At 38.5% G+C, this 21424-nt stretch overlaps 2 protein-coding genes across 6 annotated transcripts; both read right to left on the bottom strand.

Moving 5' to 3' along the window:
• Positions 1-198: 198 nt before the first annotated feature.
• On the bottom strand, positions 199-14759 carry slc7a10b (solute carrier family 7 member 10b). The gene is made up of 11 exons (XM_053642186.1): positions 14307-14759; positions 10231-10435; positions 9737-9888; positions 5659-5784; positions 5010-5163; positions 4380-4503; positions 4113-4216; positions 3073-3169; positions 2759-2908; positions 1805-1982; positions 199-1296 (listed from the first exon to the last, which is right to left on the bottom strand). Exons 1-11 carry the CDS (start codon positions 14458-14460, stop codon positions 1166-1168), a joined length of 1575 nt encoding a protein of 524 aa, XP_053498161.1. The 5' UTR covers positions 14461-14759; the 3' UTR covers positions 199-1165.
• A 978-nt stretch (positions 14760-15737) lies between these two features.
• On the bottom strand, positions 15738-21424 carry faap24 (FA core complex associated protein 24). Of its 5 annotated transcripts, none has more exons than XM_053642119.1 (5): positions 21220-21424; positions 20658-20795; positions 20230-20369; positions 18725-18895; positions 15738-16709 (listed from the first exon to the last, which is right to left on the bottom strand). In XM_053642119.1, exons 1-5 carry the CDS (start codon positions 21227-21229, stop codon positions 16467-16469), a joined length of 702 nt encoding a protein of 233 aa, XP_053498094.1. In that variant the 5' UTR covers positions 21230-21424; the 3' UTR covers positions 15738-16466. The 5 variants fall into 5 exon arrangements, with proteins under 5 accessions (XP_053498094.1, XP_053498095.1, XP_053498096.1 ...); XM_053642120.1 differs by having other exon boundaries at positions 18725-18880; XM_053642121.1 differs by having other exon boundaries at positions 21278-21424.

Here is a 21424-nt window from a genome sequence, read left to right as displayed (position 1 = left end):
ATATTCATCATTAGCTCTTACAGTTGTGTGCATAAATTTATATATAACTTGCAGTATCTGCAAAATGTTAATAATTTAAAAAAAAATTAAAGGGATAATAAAAATTTCATGTTGTTTTTTTATTTAGTTCTGCCCTGAATAAGCTATTTCACATAACAGACGTTTACATATAGTCCACAAGACACAATAATAACTGAATTTACACAAAAGAACCTGTTCAAAAGTTTACACACCCTTGATTCTTAATACTGTGTGTCGTTATCTGGATAACCCACGACTGTGTTTATGTTTTGTGATAGTTGTTCATGAGCAAAAATAATAACAAAAAAAAAGCAAAGAATGTGCAGGACCTGGAGGATTTTTCTGAAGAACAGTGGGCAGTTTAACTGCTCAGGACAAACAAGGGACTCATGAACAAATATCACAAAACATAAACACAGTTGTTGATCATCCAAGTAACGACACACAGTATTAAGAATCAGGGGTATGTAAACTTTTAAACTGGTTGATTTGTGCAAATTCAGCTATTATTGTGTCTTGTGGACTATATGTAAACATCTGTTATGTGAAATAGCTTATTCAGGACAGAACTAAATAAAAAACAACATGCAGTTTTAATAATCCATCTTATTTATATATATAAAAAAAGTTATTAACATTTAGCTGGTTCTGCAAGGGGTATGTAAATATTTGAGCACAACTGTATGTACATAACTGTATGTTATGTATTTTATGTTTATAGACAGGCAACTATTAGCGAAAGACCCAAAGGCAATTAAACACTTCAGGTAATAATTCTGAATTAATCCAGTTAAAACAAACTAAAGTATTCAGTGTATCTTTTCCATGTAAGGCACAGTAAACACAAGATGATAGGCAATATATCAAATAAATTGTTAGAAATATTTAAAAAATATTTAAATGTACATCTATGGGAAGTCCACTTGAGGTGTTAAGATAGTGACGTTAACTTACGTGTACTAGTAGATACAAAAAAAAAAAGAAGAAAAAAAAAGGAGAGAAAGACATTATACAAGGCTTATAGACATTTGTGTTTGAATATTTACCCAAGAACCCTATTTTGGAGCTTTAAAATAAGAGGGCAACTAATGTTTAAGAAAAAACATGATACAATTAAGGTAATAAACAAACAAAAATATAAAAGTCAAACAGGTCCAGAGGCCTTGCGAATGGCAGAAGACTTGTCTGTCCATTCTATTGGTGTTATGTCTTCAATGGGGTCAACTTGAGGGAAAACCACAAAAAACACTCTCTGACCCAGATATGTGGCCCACTCTGTAGCAAACACAACAGACAATCACGTGTTTAAACTTTAAACATCAATATGGCTTTCATTACAAATTATATTATCAACAATGTGAGTAAAAAGTACAGTCTTGGAAATATTTACATGTATTTTAGAACTTCTTAGTATATTTGCTATGTCTGCCTTTTTTTTAATGACAGCATGCACTTCAGCTGACATGGGACTCCATAAGTTTGTGTAAAGTTTAATGATCCATGATAGATTGAGAGATAGATAAACAGATAGAGAGAGAGATAAATAAAAAAAATCCCAGATTTAAGTGCAGTCTCAGACACTATAAACAGTATTTATGAAAGGTCCAGCCACACTGATGCAATTTCAATACATGTAAATGAATTTCCAGGCAAACACATACAAGTGTTATAATTTCTACATGGTTATGATTTATTCTGCCCTTTAATTTATAGTTATTGGTCAATGTTGAGTTGAAATGTAATAGGATACTGTATGAAAAACATTTTATTATAGTAAACTTACCAATGAAGTTATAGATACACTTTGGCTTGTCTTTCCAGTGCACTCCTAGAAAGTAGACAGGTACTCCAGTGAGCATGATGACCAGTCCCACTCCGCAGACCACAGGCTCCGAGTGCAGACTGAAGCCCAGCAGCAGGACCCAGAACAGGAGGTAACACACAGGAACCAACAAACTCACCTTTGCACAGGACACAAGAAGAGATCAGATGTGATTAGATGCAATAAGTCAATGGAGAAATTCAAACTGTTCATTAATGTAATTTTTCTACATCAATTACATTTTATTTATATAGTGCTTTTAAAAAGAAACATGATCACAAAGCAGCTTTACAGAAATCCAGATTTAGATTCCTAATAAGAAAGATAGAGGTGGCAGTGGCAAGGAAAAACTCCCAGAGACAACATGAGCAAGAAAATTGGGGTGGAAGCAGACTCAATAAGGAAGCCATCCTCTTCTGGATAAAGGGATTATAAATCATTACAGTATACAGGTGTAGCAGGAAAACAAATAATACGTGTACTGAAGGAATGTTCATTATGAGCTATTGTGATGAGCTATTGTGATGCCAAGCTGAGCAAGGCCCTTAACCCACAACTGGTGGGTTAACCCACAACCCACAAATGAGCAAGGCCCTTAACCCTTGAGCAAGGCCCTTAACCCACAACTGCTCAGTTGTATAAATGAGATAATTGTAAGTCGCTCTGGATAAGGGCGTCTGCCAAATGCTGTAATGTAATGTAATGTGATGTGAATAACATTCCCGTGGTGAGCACGGGATAGTATTTATGACTACAGCAGCATTTCTTAGAAGGTATAAATTTACAATATACAGTATACTACACTATCAGCAGAGTTGAAAACTGAGGTGTTTTCTCCTTGGTACATCAATGTGATCTTAGCTGACACATAAAGAAGCACCTTATTTTCTGAGTAGGGGTTTGTTTTAATGATACCTTGATAGGCCTGTACAGGTTTGGCTTCTTCCATCTGTAGTACAGCAAGCCAGCAATAGTGACTCCATAGGAGAGGTAGTTGATGAAAGACACATAGTTTATAAGGTTATGTGTTTCACCAATGCACATGATGACAATCGTGGCAGTGCACTGTATAAGAAAATGAGAGAAATTGAGAGGAAAAGAGACAGGAAGAGAAACAGACAGACAAAGCCAAATGAAAACGTTAGAACTTGCTGATATCAAACTGATGTTAAACTCAGCCATGACAAAAACAATATATGAAGTATGCAGTATGTCATATAACAACTCACACAGACAAGCAGGGCTGGAATTGGGGTACATCTCTTAAAGTGAATCATAGCTAGTAAGCTGGGTAAATGTCCTTCTCTTGCACCAGAGAAACAAAGTCTGCATGTGCACAAAAACATAGCATACACACACACAGACACAGTAAAACATAAATACGCGCAAACAAATTAAAAAACATCTGCCAGTACGCAAGCATTTCCAGGATCAGTTCAATTCCCCCTTTTTTTTTCTTGAGTGAGAATAGTATGGAAAGGTTTGAGTGTAATTACGGATAAGAAGTCCTACTCCTAAGCTCATTTAGAATAGTTAATTCAGGGTATATGTACACAACCTGTCCCAAATCTCTCACTCCCTATTTTCTCCTTATGAGTGAATACAACAGTACAGTTCATGGAGTATTCATTGAAACACTACATTAGATTATAGGCCTACTTGAGTTTGAGTAATTGTGGTTGGGATTAAACCCATTCAATTCAAATGACCAGTCAAATGAGCTAATAAATATAAGAACTCAAAAATAAATAAAAATAACTTTGATGATGGGAGGCCCAGCATTGCCGCCTCACAACTCTAGGTCCCGTGGTTCGATCCTGAGCTCAGGTTACTGTTTGCGTTGGTTTCCTAGTTCTACAGTTTCTTCCCACCTCCTCCCAAAAACTTGCCAGTAGGTGGGTTGGCTATGATAAACTGCCTTTAGGTGTGAATGAGTGTGTAAATGTAAGGTGCCCCATGATGGTCTGGTGTCCCATCCATGCTCTATTTCTACATCATCCCAGAGTCCCTGGGATAGGCTCCAGGTCCACCAAGACCCTGACCAGGTTATTAAAGACAGATGAATAGTAGTGCTGGGTTCTGATTTCTAGCATGGGAGTTTAAAAAAAAAAAAATCACAGTCCCCAGGCTATGCTCCACAGACCCCACTTGTCCCCACTGCATGACACTTACACTGAATGTAGGTCACAGTACATCCAGAAGGAGGCAATTCACTATATTCAATCACATGTCTTCTAGGAGACAGAAGTCCTGGGATGACTGATCTGACCTGGATGAGGTGAAGAGGTAGCCATTGATGCCTCCGAATGTGGAGAGTGCCACGGAGATGGGAATGATTGTGGAGAACATTCCAAGCAGCTTCTCTCCAAATGTCTGTTGGACATAAGCGTCAGAATGTAGCACATCCTCAAGACATTCACTAATTAGATGTCAGCTTTAAGAATGAGATGGGGTATATAACCTAAATTTCTGGAAATTATGTCAAATCTGAGCAGCTGAGCAGCTTGCGAGAGGGAAGAATGTGTTGTGTACTTACTACAGCCACAGCATTGGAGGACAACAGCTCATCCGGGGACATGGAGCAGAAGTAGGCGATATTAGTGAGCGTGTACACAAAGGTCACCAGTGGAATGGAGATGTAAATTGCACGTGGAAGGTTCCTGATGAAACAGCAGCACTGTTGTTATAACACTGTACTGCTGACTAGAGTATTGTTCAACAGCACTTACGTGTGTAAAGTATTTCAGATGTATGAAAAAATACAGTAAGATGTAGATATTCAGGGATTCTAACATACAGCTACCATCACTGGCACATAAAACATCACCAACTGAGAGTGTGGGTAATAAATGGACAGTGTGTTTTTATTCTTCAATCAAACAGCCAAAAGAGCACATTTTGAGAACTTGTTGCTGTTAGATAAGCTTTCTTCCCAGACCGTACATTGAATGCCACCAAAAATATGAAACAAAATTCCATGAAACCATATTTACAGTATACCAAACTGTAACTGCACCTTATTAATACATTGTTATTTATTTTAAAAGTGCACTCAACCAATGCCAACATTCAATGCCAACTGCTATATTTTTTCCTTGATAACAGTCAATATAACATTATCAACACCATTATCAAAACACTCAATATGTAACGAGTCCATGCTCACCTCCTGGGATCCACAATCTCTTCTGTGACGTAATTGAGAAAGTTCCAGCCACTAAAGGCAAAGGAGGCCTGAAGGAACGCCAGAGCAATCTGCCCCACTGATGGTGTCTTATAAAACTCAAAGGCTAGTTGTGGTGTAAGACCCTCGTAATTACCTGAGGAGATAGGACATTATATCAGTGTTTACATTTATCGGTCTGAATACAGTTAGATAAAATACAAAAGGATAATCTTTTTCTTTGGGATACCACTTGAAACCTTATACGGGGAGAATCTGGAATTTCTGCAACCCTGACCAGATTAAAGATCAAGATGAATCGAGTTTGCTCTAATTAGATTTGACCTAATACTCTGACTGAGTCACGATTTGACGCTACTGTTTCCATATTCTCATGCATTTTATTAGTCAGAATGCAAATTGTACCACTCTTGTGTAAGTGGATTCCTAATTTAGGATATGACTTACTATATTTTAAATAGGAATGTTTTACTCTTTCTTGTGTACAGTAACACCATTCAGTGGCTAAGGCCATCTAGTACATAGCTAGATCATCATTATTGTACTTTTCCTACTAAACTAGTCATGTTTCCTATTATCGTCCGTAGATGAGGCCTGTGTTAAATGGTACCTGGTTGTACAATGCCCTCACCTTCGTAGATCTGGTGCAGTCCCACCACTATAATGAGGCTCAGGGCCATCAGCTTCCCTACAGTGAAGACATCCTGTATACGTGTAGCCAGACGCACACTGAAGCAGTTCACCCATGTCAGAAATACTGCAGACATAGTTACACACCCAAACACACTAAAGATCAGATGTTCAAGAGGAAATTGGGGTCAACTGTATATAATTGTGTTTGTGCAAATTGTTAGAGGATGACATGGTACCTGGACACTTTCAGCCACAAAACATGCATGCTAAATTGGCCAGCTAGTTAATAGCTATTTCTAGTGATGAACATAATCTTGACAGTTGTGATATATGTGTGATATTTGTAAAAGATGATTTAAAAGAATACATCTTCTAAGGTGCAAATGAATTGACTTTAAAGATATGTTCCCTTTGATAGGAGTGTGTGTGTCAAAGGGCTTGACTGATTTTGATATACACGTGTTATGAAACACCAGCTTTTATTTTATAGGCATTTTCAAAAGTTGCTACAAATAATACGAAGATAAACATCATTATTATTTTTTTGGCTTCTGATTTTTGGGATATTTTTCATACAAAGTTAGGTGTACACCTTAAATATATGTTAGTCAGCTGGAATTTGGAGTGGCAAGGAGAGTGACCCCTAGCCACAATCACACACAAAAACTGCCATTTTCTCACCTGAACCAAGTGCTCATCAATGAACACTGTTATTCTAGGACTGTCACTAACTAACCATGTACATTACATAAAATCTGCTAACAGAAATTTGACTAGTTTCTATTAGTGACAGCCTTGTTCCTGGATGCATACTTTTGTTTTGATAACACTTCTCATAATGTAAAGAAAAACATTTAAGAATAGAGAATGGGGTCCAGTCTGTATAGATTACAGTCATTAGTCACCTGTTTGCAAACACCCACACAACAGCTTGTGCAAGAACGTGATCACTAATATGCTTGGATACTTGCTAGTAAATGCTAACTTACAATAATTCAAAGTGATTACAATTATATGGTCTATTCTTTAGTGACAAAAAGAAGTAAACTATACAGAAATCTCTACAATGGCTGAAACTAACAAGGCTAGTCATGGTTCCATGACTAGCCAGGTTCCATGTCATGGTTCCATTCCAGACCAACAGAGGGCACCCTCGTTCCCCCATGTAGAACTTCTTCTGTTGTCGCCCTCATTTCCTGTGTAACCATACCCATGAATTTATTTTCCCTGCTTGATTAGTGCTCTATCTAAGTTCACTGGATTTTCTCTTCAGTTGCTGGAGCATTACATGAAGTCAGGTTACGTTTGTTATTGTTTGGTTTATGCACTGTGTGTTTATACTGAGTATTTTCTAGTTTAGGTTTTGTCCTGGTTCCCTACTGTTTCCTGTTCCTTGAGTCTGTTAACCTGAGACTGTTTCCCTATGTCCTGTCGGCAATAAAGAAGTTCTGCATGTGTATCTGTCTCCCTGGACTCTCTTCCGTGACAGAATGCTCCAGCCACTAATGGATGCAGCAGAACTTAAGCATTGTGACTGGAGTGGGTTTTGGCTCTTGAGCTGAGGCGGTGATACCTTAAGAGCCTGTTCACCAACAGGAGGGACATTTGGGGCAGTGGGATAGACTGGACTAGGAGAGGGTTTAAGCTCAGATCTGGAGGCTCTCTGCTGACCTCCCACCCCGCCCCACTTGGATCGCCGCCCCTTCCGTCACTGCTGGGGACGCCACTGTTTCCCCTGACTCTTGTCTGCAATAAAGAAGTTCTGCATGTGCATCCGTCTCCCTAGACTCTCCTCTGTGACACTTTCTCTTAATTTAGCTGCTTGGCTGGCTGCTTTTCAGTTTGTTGGTCTTGTTAAGTTTTATATAACCATGAATGTACTCCTCCACAAAAAAGGTACGATAGTAGCTAATAGTAAAACAGAAGCCAGTCATACTTCTGTTAGCATTACTTGAGTAATAGAACTGCAAGGGTAACTAGTTACAAATCCAGTATAGTGATATCTGCTGCTGTGCTCTTGGTTCAGATCCATGTTTGGTGTAGGACTGCACAAAAAAATCATATAAAAAATGTTTCCATTGCACAGATATTGTACCAAATGACCTCACACATGCACCTGAAGCATGGAAACTCGGTGAGTTACAGAAGAACGGGGAGAAGCTACACTATGACTGAACTTTAAAACGACCCAAACACCCGCCTGTAGTGAGAAGGAACAAATTTGTCCTAAACAAAGTTTTAATATTATGTACTGCATATTTAATTTCAAATTACTAAACAATGATGTGAAATGAACAAATCACACAGTCTTACTCAAAACCAGTCAGTGACATTATGCATAGAGCACATTTATCAAGACCAAATGACACTGCTGTTGGCAGAAAAATAAAAACATTGCCACGACTAATTGTTTAATCAGACGTTCTTATCATGGATTTAGTTTTAAATTTGGGAGTACATACTGTGCACTTGGCACCCTAATATGAATAAAGTTTTAAACTAAATAGTTGTCACAAACATCTGCTTGAAAACTAGGGTAACACTTAATAGTGTCACCCTGGTTCTTCTTGCTCCAAATTCCAGTGCAACAACAAACATTTAAGATCTATACCTTCTTCCAAGACCAGTGGAAAATGTGCCAAAAGAATCCCAGCAGCTACAACCCCAATTCCAAAAGAGTTGGGACGCTTTGTAAAATGTAAATAAAAACATTTATTTGCAATGATTTGCAAATCTCATACATATGGGTTTATGAGATTTACAAATCACTGCATTCTGTTTCATTTGCATTTTTCACAGTGTCCCAACTTTTTTTGGAAATGGGGTTGTAAAAAAAAACCCTTATGAGAATGTGGGAATCCTTAAAAAAAAAAAAGGAGGAGTGGGATTGTAATTCTTTTAGCTCATCCATCACTGTCCCAGTCACTCTCTTTTCCTACATGTTCTCTTTTTCTCCTCTGTGAAACATAAGGTCCCTTTTAACCTCAACTAACAAACTGCTCCATGGCGTAATTGAACAAAAACAGAGGGCAATGAGCAGGTCTGTGAAAAGGCAGAGCGCCTCACTCTTTTACAGAACTCTTCTCTTGTGTGGGCTCCACAAACAAGAGTAAGTAATTAGAGGTTATGCAATAATCACACGCCTAGTCGTCTCCGTCACAGCACAGTCAAGTGCGCCGTGTTGTTGCTCACTGCCCCCTGTGAGAGGTTGGCCTAATCAAGAATGAATGTGCTCTGCATGTGACACATTGGCTGTCTACTGTTCTTGTTTTGGTTTTTATCATTCAGTGTGTTGTTTCTATTCACTGATCACTTTTTTTGAGTTCTCATTACATTGCCACTGTTTCACAGAGTGTAGCTGCTGGAACTCTGGGAGGGTGGGTTGGCTGATTGGTCAATTAGGCAGGTTGGTATTTCTAAAGCACACAGAGCCAAAAAGAGTAAGATTTACTTCTTAGTGCTTCACAGCTTCTTAATCTGTGCTAATGAGCCAAGCCCATTAAGACCCTGAAATATGCCTTAGCATCTTTATGTGCTTCGGTACTGAACGAATAGTGCTATTCTATTGTATTCAACTAACACAGCTTGTGTTAATGCAAAATGATGCTGAGAGGTGCCCTTAATTCTTACATTACTGTCTAAGTGCCTACTATTTAAACCCTTACACACGTTTTGGTCTTGGTGTCCATGTTAGTATCATCGCACATTAATTACGGTTGAAAGCTTTCCTTTAAACATATGTTAGTATCATGCCAAGACTCAAAACTTTCAGGACATGCAAGTGTGATGCCTTGAATTATCATTCCACATGATTTTATTATGAATTTTCGCCAGACCCTGAACGTCTATGACTTTTCTGTCTTTCTCCATTCCGAAAAATGAACTTTCCCACAGGTTTTCTACAGCAGCCTAGACACAGCATGCTTATTTGACTAATTTATCTCCCTGTTACTAAAGAAACTACAGTCATTTATTAATAACCGTCATTTAAAAAAAAAATACAGGGCAATTTACCCTGGAAATAGCCAACGTGTGAAAAATGAACGAAACAACCTATAAGACGTTGCTTTACTCACATATGCAGACAGTGGAGAGCATTCGTGTGGCCATATACGGAGGAACGCAGTTATGAAAGGCTGGCTGTAGGACATAGTTTGAGAAAGTGAGGGCTATTACAGCTAGAGTAGTTGGGTACATGATCAGTACTGCACTCCATAAAAGCAGGAACCTGGAAGAAGTGGGAAGAGGAAAGAGATGGGATATTTTAGGTGTTGCTGATGTACTTCATAATCAGAAGTCCATGAGAACATAATTTCGCTCAGTTAGAAGAAATACTTTGACTTTTACAACTGAAGTTTAGGAAGTTAAATTTCTGTTTGAACTTAATGCTTGATTATTTGTATTATACCTTACTCTCGTGCAATGTTTAGACATGTTAAATAGCTTTGCTTTACAGCACTGAGCATATGAAGGTTTTTAGAGGAACTGCACTGGTGTATATTCAAAAGTTAAAAAGCAGATTCTACAGTAGCTGAAGCTTGATGACTTAAAAAGAAAACTGATAACTTACCCAACAAGGCCTCCAAATATCTCTGTAACATAGGAGTAGTCTCCTCCTGACTTAGGGATGGTGACCCCAAGTTCAGCATAACAGAGAGAGCCAAGAGCAGCGATGCCCCCTCCTAATGTCCATACCACCAGTGCCAATCCAACAGAACCTGAATGCTCCAGGACCCCTTTAGGAGAGATGAAGATCCCAGAGCCAATGATGTTACCTGCAGAGAAAAAGGCTGTGATGTTATACTGCCATGATTCTCAAAATGTGGTGGGTGACCCCCAGGGATCTGTGACATATAGGCAGAGGGATTGCAATTTTAAAATTTCTATTTCTAATGACATAATGATGGTTGATATCAACCGTCAACCACTACTGATATAATTAATAGTGTTTAGCTATTAAATGTATAAGCCTAATAGACAGGTGACTTGATTTGAATGGGTTTAAAAGATGCTAATGTCAGACTAATGTGAATTTACCTGCAATATTAACACAACTCATTACACTGCTGTTAATATGACACACATTATTTTGATTCTAGATTATAAGACAGTATAAATAAGACTAATAAATATACATTTATTCTGTGGGTGAAAAGTTCAGGATTACAAAGCCTTACTGCTCCAAATGAATACATTTAAATTTTCTTTACACTGAATAAGGAATCCTATAGTTGCAAAAAAGTTTCAGGAACCCTACAATACATTTACAGTGGAACACGTGGAATGTAGCAGTTCTTTCAGTCTATAAACTATGGTGAGATTTTACAATTGCACTCTAATCTAATGCTTAATTAGGCCTTATGAAACATGTACATTAAAGAGTATCATGCAAAGCATTATAACATAGCTGTACATCAACATAGTTGTGGCAATTGGCCAAGGAGGACACTGCCTATATATGATAACAATGACAAGGATGAAATTAAATTAAAGTGATAGATAGAAAAATAAAATAATAGAACTGAAAATCTTTTTTCTGTTTCTTTCACCTCCGAAAAACATGAATAAATGAAAATGTGAGTGAAATGAGTGAAAATCATTTTTACAAGGAGGATACCACAACACAGACAGTTCTGTTCTATGGTTGACCTGGCTGAAACCAATCAAAATAACTGAAAAGTCCTCTAGTAGAAAGTTACAGTATGTAAATGAGCCCCTCTATGAAATGACTAAATGTGTCATTGTTCTATGTGGGCATTGTGACCAGCCTCAGATCTTCAGGTCAATCTTTACCCATGCCACATCAAGTTTTTACTAATATTGCAAAGCCTGTATTGTCTATATAGTGCAGCAATAATATGCAGAAATTAAGGCCATGTCACCCCAACAAGCATTTTAGTCACAGGTCAAGTGGTACACACTGAGCTTACATAAGAGCATGCAACAGTAATTTACTGCACTGAGTGTCAGCAGTTATACTGGTGTCAAAAGTATACTTGCAGTATAGCGAATACGTGCATATGACTTTCCCTATGTGTCCACACACTGTCTGTGACTCACTCTAGATATTAAGTTCAAAATAGTAATAGCATTCATCTGTAATGTGGTCACTGTGTGTATCTAATTACTCATGATTTAGGACTATGGTGTGATTAGCAGGTTTTGGGTCTATGTGTTATTAACACTATCTGACTTGAGAAGGATGCTTGTCTGTGTTTATTAAATGATTACAATTCTTTTAAGTACTATTTCGAAAACATTTCACTTTTGCTGGCTGTACTGATACTATAATGATGATATCTCTTTAGAGCTGGCTCTGATTAATAGAGCTAAACCTGCTACAATATTACCAAGGCCAAGGATTGCATTGTTCCTTAAGGATATTATCTTTTTTTTTTTTTTTTTTAAAAAGCCCTATAATCCACCCTGGTTATACAGTGCCCTCCACTAATATTGGTACCCTTGGTAAATATGAGCAAAGGTTATGAAATATTGTCTTTCTTGTTTAACCTTTTGATCTTTTGTTAAAAAAAAAAATTCACGAAAAATACTCTGCTCTCATGGATATCAAACAATTGCAAACACAACACAGGTTTATTAAAACAAATCTTTGTTAAATATATTTGTGCCACATTTAGTGGCACCCCTATAAAGTCATATGAGAAAAATATATTTGCAGTATATTCAGACTGATATTTTACTTTTTTTAATACACCTGGGTGACAAGGAACAGGAAATTGTTCAGCCATGACTTCCCGTTTCACATAGGAAACAGAAAGCTTAAAATGGGTCATGGTTGGGTCTTCCAGCAGGACAATGATCCAAAACATACATCAAAATCAACACAAAAATGGTTGACTACAAAATAGTGTAGGGACTTTTGTCCCAGTCCCCTGACTTGAACCCCATAGAAAACCTGTGGGGTGAACTGAAGAGGAGAGTCCACCAGCGTGGACCTCGAAATGTGAAGGATCTGGAGAGATTCTGTATGGAGGAATGATCTCAGATCCATGTATTCTCCAACCTCATCAGGCATTATAGGAGAAGACTCGGAGCTGTTTTCTTGGTAAAAGGAGGTAGGACAAAGTATTGACTAAAAGGGTGCCAATAATTGTTACACACCTATATTTAACAAATTTTTTTTTTTTTTGGAATAAACATGTGTTGTGTTTGCAATTGTTTGATATCCATGAGAGCAGAGTATTTCTCCGATTTTTTTTAACAAAAGATGAAAAGGTTAAACAATAAAGACAATTTTTCACAGCCTTCTTTGCTCATATTTACCAAGGGTGCCAATATTAGTGGAGGGGACTGTGTGTAAGCTAATTTGGACTTTTTCAATTGTTATGTTTCTGCCATTTGCTTTTGTGTTGTAAACGAGACAATGTAAAATTACTAAACCTGAAAGGCTTGTTATCTGCTGGAAACTAATAAAAAGTTGATTAATGAAAAAATGTGAATGGCACCATTGATAGTGTACTAATTCGTCATGTTATTTGTGTGTCTGAGTAAGAGAGAGAGAGAGAGAGAGAGAGAGAGAGAGAGAGAGAGAGAGGAGCTAGAATGGTGCCTTATCTACTTAAAAAATGGAAAGCATTTAGAGTGAGACTACAATGTACATTGTAACTTCCTGTCCACAATACCACTAACAACAAAACTCAAACCAGACTCTTACTCCAAACCATCAATCACAGGCCTATAATTAAATAGGTCAGGTGGTGTTCATCTCAATGCCAGAGTCCGTATCCGTTCCTCACACATCTATAGACAGTTACAAAAAATGTCTCTGTGGGCAAGTTGAAGTGACAGTATTTACTAATTCGACTCTGTTCACCTCATAAAATTATAAAGTCATAAAAGAAATGAGCATTTGCTTGTAGCATGCCATGAGCCCAATTCACTACTGTAGCTTAAATTACGGTGTAACACCATAAAGCATTAACCTAATCATTAAAGTGCAATGCAAAATAATCCATCCATCACGCTTATCCTACACAGGGTCGCAGTTGAGCCTGGAGCCTATCCCAGTGATCTTGGGGCACAAGGTGGGGGAATCAACTGATTGTAAAGCACAATCACACCACACTATGGACAATTTGGAAAATACCAATCAGCCTACAATGCATGTCTTTGGACTGGAGAAGGAAACTGGAGTACCCAGAGGAAACCCCCGAAGCACAGGGAGAACATGCAAGCTCCACGCACGCAGGTCAGAGACAGGATTCGAACCAACAACCCCGGAGGTGTGAGGCAAGCGTGTTAATCACTAAGCCACTATGCCCCCCTGTGCAATGCAAATAAATAAATAAATAAATAAATAAATAAATAAAACATGTGATAGAACATTGCTAATTACAGAGATGAACATACCTTCTTGACAACATAACTTTTTATAGATCAAACGCAGTTGTTTATCAAGCAGTAATCAATCAAAAATAATTAATAAATTGTTCTTTCCCTCAAGTTCTTTCTCAGTGCAAATTTTTTTTGTTTTCCAAACCTCATGTCTATCTAGGTTAAGTTTCTCTCAAGGAGACTTTATAAAGTTTGTTGTTGTTGTTAATAATAATAATAATAATAATGTAACTAACTACATTACTTTCCATTACAAAGTAATGTAAAACTTTTGCACGTGCGTTAGCTCACCTATAATGATTGTGCAGGCGCTCAGCAGTCCTATTTCTTTTTTGAGAGTCACTCGCTCCGGGATCGTGTCGCACTTTACCTTTCCGTCTTTCATGGTGCTCGGCTGAGCCTCGGCCTTGTGCTTGGCGTTTCTCTGCCGCTCCGCTCCATGCATTTCAGCGAGCAGCCCCAAAAGCAAGCTCGGCTCTCTCCCTCTCTTGAACTGCTCTCAGAGCATTGATGCACGGTGAAAAGAAGGCGCATGCGCAGCATCCGCCGCCGTCCAGGACAGAATGCTAACGACTCCTCAGAGGTGAATGAGTGGAGGACTAGTTGACTGCTCTATATAAGGAAATGGCGTGTGACTAATGGGTTTTAGATGTGTTTCAACCTTCGACTGAGTTGTGGTTTTGCTGTAGGATAGAGCTCTCAGACCGATCACCGGACCCATCACTGTCTCCAGATGGAGATGTGTAGAAAAAAGTCCATTTTGTTTACCACTCTGTAACTTGAACCTGCTATTCCACCTGATGCTGAACATTAACCTTTATTCCCTATCCCAGTCCAACAAGACTGCTGTTAAATCCAACCATGTTACTCTCATGCAGTTCAAGAGAGGGCTGAATCTCATACGTTGAAGGTAAAAACACAGAAGTAACGTATAAAGGAATTCCAGGAGCACTTAAGACGTATTTTACAATGAAGCAGCTTCCTCACACCCCTATTCACCCTTGAAGGATCTCTGGCGTGGAATTTAGTAAGTCAAGTCGTGAATTTGTGCTGTGGCTTTTCCCTGGCTAACAGCGCCGGTCACACAATGAAGGGCCCTGGATTCAGTTGATCCCCGCCAGAGAGCCTGTTCAAAGTGGAGCTGCTTTGTAAGCCGGCAGGAAGGCTCAAACACTGCCAGCAGTGTGCAGCCCTTAAAGGAAGAAGTCGAGCAGAAAACCAATACATCACAAGAGCCACCAAGGAAAGAGGGAGAGAGACCAAAACTGAGGGAATGACAGATTGCTTGAATGAGGGAGTCGTTGAGACAATGAGAGCATACTCACTAAATACCTTGAGAGTCTAGCGGATCTCTAAAGCACCCTGAATTTATTACAGTTCGAAAAATAGGACACACTGAGACTCACGGTATATGACATCTGTTGGTAAAATTCACCTTACTCAACCATCAAGACAAATACGTGCAGTCTGAGGTTACCAAAAAGACACCAATACAAGACCAAAGTTTAAATCGTGGTTAAATAATAGTCCGTATAAAGGTCTACATACTGTCTAAGCGTCAAATGCAGTATATATATTTAGGAAGTTCAACTCAATTTATCATCAGCTCCATCTTGTAGGACTATCCAAAAAGAAATGTTCAAAATTAACTAGATACATCTACATTCTATTTCAGTGTTTCTTTAATGTGTCCAGTGGGTTAGAACAGATAAAAAAAAACCCTAGATCAAGCAGCGCAGGTGTACTTGACCACAACTGGGAAAGACTGTCTAGCTAATTAGGGACACAGTGCATCAGGATTGCGGCTGATTCAAACCTATCCCTGTTGTGTACTGTTTACACTTATCAACAGTCTACTCAATTGTAATTGGCTCAGTCGCTATTGCAGAACAGCAGGAAATAAGTTTCATTGAAATAAGACAGCATGGTGGCATGATGGCTAGCGTTGGTGCCTCAGAGTTCAGGGTCCCACATGGGTTTCCTCAAGGTTCTCTTGTTTCCTCCCACCTCCCAAAAACATGCTGGTAGGTGGACTCGCTAACCTTTTTGCCCCTGATGCGAGTGAATGTTCAAATGTGTGTGTGTGTGCATGCTTCCCTGTGATGGACTGGTATCTCATGCAGGGTGTGTTCCTGGGATAGGCTCTAGTGCCTTGACCAGGACAAACTTTACTGAAAATATATGAATAAGCAAATAAAAATTACGAAAAAAAAAACAAAACAAACAGCTTATCCAAATTTTATTAATTGCACTGCAGAACAATGTTTTGGAAATATTCGGCTTGCCAGAACAAAAAAACAATTCACTTTTCCTTGAACAAGAACTAAATTCTATTAAGTTTTTATGGCCTTGGAGTTTGACTATTTGTTTGCATTAGGTTAGAGTCTTTACATGGCAAAGAACAGATAAGCCCTCTGTGAAAGTCTCTACACAGTGCCATGTGTCAGAATATCATGGAAGTATATCATGGAAAAAAGCCCAGATGTGCTGAGCAGTGGCCTGCCCAACAACAGTCTCCAGCTCTTCAACTGAGACGTTACTGATCTTATGGATGCTAGAGAAGTGCTGGAGTAGGGCCATGGCCTTCACCTTGCCAACCCCAGGGATCTGCTGTACCAGGTTCAGCACCACTGGGTCCAGCAGTCTGGCTGTGCTTCTCCTGCGGAATGGGTTCTCCTTGCTCTCGCCATGCACCTGTGGGAGAAAACATTTATAATATGACATTCAGAAAGAACTGTAGCAAGTGGGATGTGATTTAGGAAGAGTCTGATTTGTGAAGGAGGAGATCTGGGGCAAGTCAGAGAGAACCTAATGGCTGATGTGGCACATCTTGATATTTGTTTCCCCAATATGTACTTATGTGCTTCTCTCTCCTTCTTGTAATAGTAGTGAGCTTTGTGTGTAAGACAAGCTAATCTGCAGAAGTGCATAGCAAGCTGGAAAGCTGCTATTTTGTTTTAAGTTAGTGTTTAGTGACTGCCTTGCCATGTGTGATGCTCATAAATGGAATGGTCATAAATAAAAGTTCACATTCAAAAATTATCACGATTCATGCTATTGTGTAATTCATCACCGACCACGATGCACAATTCTACACAATGTAGTTAACGCTACAGCTATCCGCATGCATTCACATGGATAAGTTACTGGACTTCAGTGTGGAACTTGAGGATGCGTATCCCTCACCCTACCTCAGTAAAATGTAAAGTATGCTGGAGTAAACACTAGAAGACTGAAAAAACAACCCAGGACTGCTAGAAAAAGAATATAATACTAGATGTCCTGAGGAACTTCTTGGGAAACATTTAATCTTCTGTCTAATGTGACTGAGTAAGCAAGCTAACCATGTTTCAAAACAACAATGTCTTACCCAAATCAAGAAACTGTTATATAGGCTACAATTGACAACAATAGCCAGCTAATAATATTTTATCAGATTAACTTTGGTTTTTTGGGGTTGCACTCAAAAGATCAGAAAAGTTAACTGGACATGATATCAGAACCTACTATAAAACTGGGATATACTCATAGTGCTGCTGTGAGTCAAAATGGGATCCTTTAAGCAGCATTTCATTAAAATGCCTATATGATCTTCTGAGAATATTTTCTTGTAATAACTTTGAAGAATGATCATTTAAGAACGAAAAAACAAAAGCAATGAACGTATTTTCATTTACATTTATTCATTTAACAGACGTTTTTATCCAAAGCGACTTACAAATGAGGAAATACAAGCAAAGCGATATATCAAGCGGTTAACAGTGAACATATCAATTTTGCAATATGACTTACAAAATTCTTTTTGGACAGCCCAAGAGACATGCTGCCCTGTGCACAGTCTGAGTTCGCTCTATGGAGCCATGACTCAATATGTGAAAGCATACTTATTTTTATTTGTACAGAAATATGGTACATATGTGGTTTTATTTTGGAGCTCAATAAAGCAGTCTAAACCAAAGAGTGCATTTCCCTTAGTATCATGCTAATGAACTTGCTCTATTTGCAGAGATATCCTGCAAATCAGAAAAAAAACTTTTCTTATGCCTCAATATTTTGGGCTAGTTTAAAGTCTTTTAATGCAGTTTTTGATTTGGAAGTTTTTTGGGTTTTTTCAGGGTTACTCCATCCCTCCCCATGAGCTTCAGTGAGCTGTTCTTTAAAGTTCAAAATTAAAGCAAAAACCTTGTTTTCATGCAACTTTTTTTTTGTTTGGTCCAGCAGGATCCCAGTCCCTGAAGTTGGCAAGCTTTCATTAAAAAAAACAAACACCTATTATTCATATCTGTACTCATCTTTATTTTGGATGCATTATCTGTTCAATCTGAATAATACATTCATATTCATTACACCCCTAATGTGCAGGGTTAGAGGAGTGTTTAATTTGCTAATTACGTCAACACGTTGAATAATGCTGCGCATTTCAAGGCACTTCACTGAGACTTTAACAGTGCTTGGAATTCTCTATTAATGGGAACAAACAAGACTAGATATAAAGACATTTAATGTCTATTATGATGTGGTCCAAGTGGACAACATTTAAGTATGTTTTAGTTCAATTTAGTTAAGATTGAACTCCAGTGTTTTTTTTTTTTTTTTAAACAGTAGACCTATTTTATTGCTATTTAAATGAATGCTGAATAACACAGTAGTGTATTTGTTATTAATGCTAAACTATTTTGGGTAAAGCTTTACATCTGACAGTGACTCACCATCTGTGCAATCAGCTGAGCTGCTTCACCAGGACCTGGGACATGCAGCAGGGTCAGGCCCAGCTCCAAAACCACAAACTTCTGCAGTCCACTGAAGTATTGCTCAGTGAGACGAGTCTTCTCCACCAAAACAATCCCATGGAAGTTACTATTGGCCTGCAACATAATTACCTAAATTAATAAGCAAAATTACCATAGCTGTAAAAATAAATAAATAAAAGAAGTTTTAAATGGTTTTCATATACAATGCAATATGTACAGTGTAATAAAGAATTGAGCTTTTAAGAGCAGATTAAATGACATGATTTCCACCAGCATTAATTAAAGAGCAATTATCTATATTTATGTCGTGTAACTCTGGGTAGATTAACCACAGAAAATGATCATTAATAGAATACTTACTTGCTTATTTAGTTAGTTACATTTATATAGTGCTTTTCTCGACACTCAATTTACATAGTATGGGGGGGGGGGGGGGGGGGCTCCTCAACCACTACCATCCACCTGGATGATGTGACAGCAGCCACAGTGCGCCAGAACACCCACCTATTGGTGGAGACCAGCTAGTGACGTGGCAAATTCAGAGATGGGGATTATTAGGGGACCATGACAGAGAAGGGCCAATGGGGGAATTTTGCCAGGACATTGGGGTTATACCCCTACTCTTTTATGAGAAGTGTCCTGGGATTTTTAATGACCACAGAGTCAGGACCTCAGTTAACATCTTATCCAAAAGACGGTGCTGTTTTTACAGTCCCCTCACTGTACTGGGGCATTAGGCTCCATACAGACACAGAGTAAGTGCCCCCTGGTGGCTTCACTAATACCACTTCCAGCAGCAACCTTAGTTTCCCCCAGGAGGTCTCCCATCCAGGTACTGGCCAGGCTAAACGCTGCTTAACTTCAGTGGGAAACCAGGCAAGAACAGCAGGAAGATATGTCTCTGGCTGGTTGAAGATACAAATAATAAGCATACAAAATATATTTTACGACAAATATGTTGGTTGCCCATATCATGTTTCACCAACATAACACAAATGATAATTAAAAATTTCTTAAGGTTAGCAAATCCTTTTCTTAATTTCAGCATACCTCTGACTACTAATAGCACCTTACAATGTTGACAATGAAAATCTTAAGTTGGTCAGGACCCTAATTCATACTGACATTATAGTATACAGCAGCAGTCACCAACCTTCTTCCTTGAGATCTACCTATCTTGAGATCTAACACACCTCTTTTAGTTGATCAAGAACTTCTTAAGGCGATGATTAGATGGTCAGGTGGGCACGATTATGGTTGGAGCTAAAGTCTAAAGGAAGGTAGATCTCCAGGACCAGGCTTGGTGACCACTGGTATACAGGTTAAGTCTAATGTCAACTGACAATGCTGGAAAAGAAACATTTCTTTTTCTCATGACCCAAAGATAATCAAAATGTCATTGTTTCGGATCATGTTTTGCTCTTAATAAAGTGTACATACAGCATCAAAACTTCCACACTTACATTTCTGAATCGAACGATTTTCCTTTTGTAGTCATTCCCTGCCACCAAGTCACTTTCTGACACATACAGGACACAACTTTTGTTACTGAGGTGAAGGTCCACAACACCAAGCTCCTCCTCAAAGACAGTCTTCACATTCCCTGTGAAGGAGAATAAAAAAACAGTTATTTGGTCTCGATTAGGATTTGTAGAGACAATGTAGAGACCGTCTAAAAAGAAAACACATCTTTACAAATAGCGTCTGCAACCCTGCTGCTGAAGTACCCCCTGTCCTGCACATGATAGTATTTTGCCTACACTAACACACCCACTTCAACTCAGGAAAGGCTGATTAGGTAAATCCGTTGAGTTGGGAGAAGGGAAAACACTAAAATATGCAGGAGATGGGATACTGCAGTTGACACACTTTGTAAATAACTAGTAGACACCTTTAAAATGCTGCACTAGTGTGGAGCCCCTCCACTTGGCGTTGATGAGGACATGTCCGTATGGAGGTACAGCACTAAGCACCACTGCTGCTGAGGGCTTTGGATCCATCGCAGTTACATAAGCACTGCCATATTTATCTGGAGAAATGATGTAAATGTCAATAATCTACAAGTGCGTCCCAATTCACGTATTTATGCACCATATAAGTAGTGTAGTAGAGTAGTGTGTTTACACTGAAAATGCCAAATAGAAAGAGTACACTTTAAATACCCGGATGATGCACTTAATTAACCGAAAAAAACGAAGTTGGACATTTCATGCAGAAAACGAATGTTGGACATTTCATGCACTCAACTGTCGCACGTTAATTACGTGACGGAGGGGGAGGAGCTATCAGACGCTGACGTTTAATGAAAAAAAATAACCTTATAAAATGCATACACTATACAGTTGAGTACATATTGCATAAGTATATAGTAGTTAGTGTACAAGTGCACAGTGTATAGTGCGTCATTTGGGACACAACTTAAGACTGCAGCTGTTAGTTTATGACATTGTTACCTGTTAACATCACGGGCAGCTCGCTAGCAAACTAAACAGCTTAAAACTAGCTTAATACCTGTGATATTCCACTAATATCGAGCTAAATTATTCTTTTCGAAATTCATTCCATGACTGCGAATGGTTTCACGAAACATCTCAAGAAAAGAAAAACGCGCTAACCAGCCTGCGTTTAGCACACCAAAACAACAAACCATATTAAATC

Source organism: Ictalurus furcatus, chromosome 14 (assembly GCF_023375685.1).
Source record: "Ictalurus furcatus strain D&B chromosome 14, Billie_1.0, whole genome shotgun sequence".
NCBI lineage: Eukaryota > Metazoa > Chordata > Actinopteri > Siluriformes > Ictaluridae > Ictalurus > Ictalurus furcatus.
Note: the sequence above shows the minus strand (reverse complement) of the source record. Positions and strands in the feature narration are given on the sequence as shown.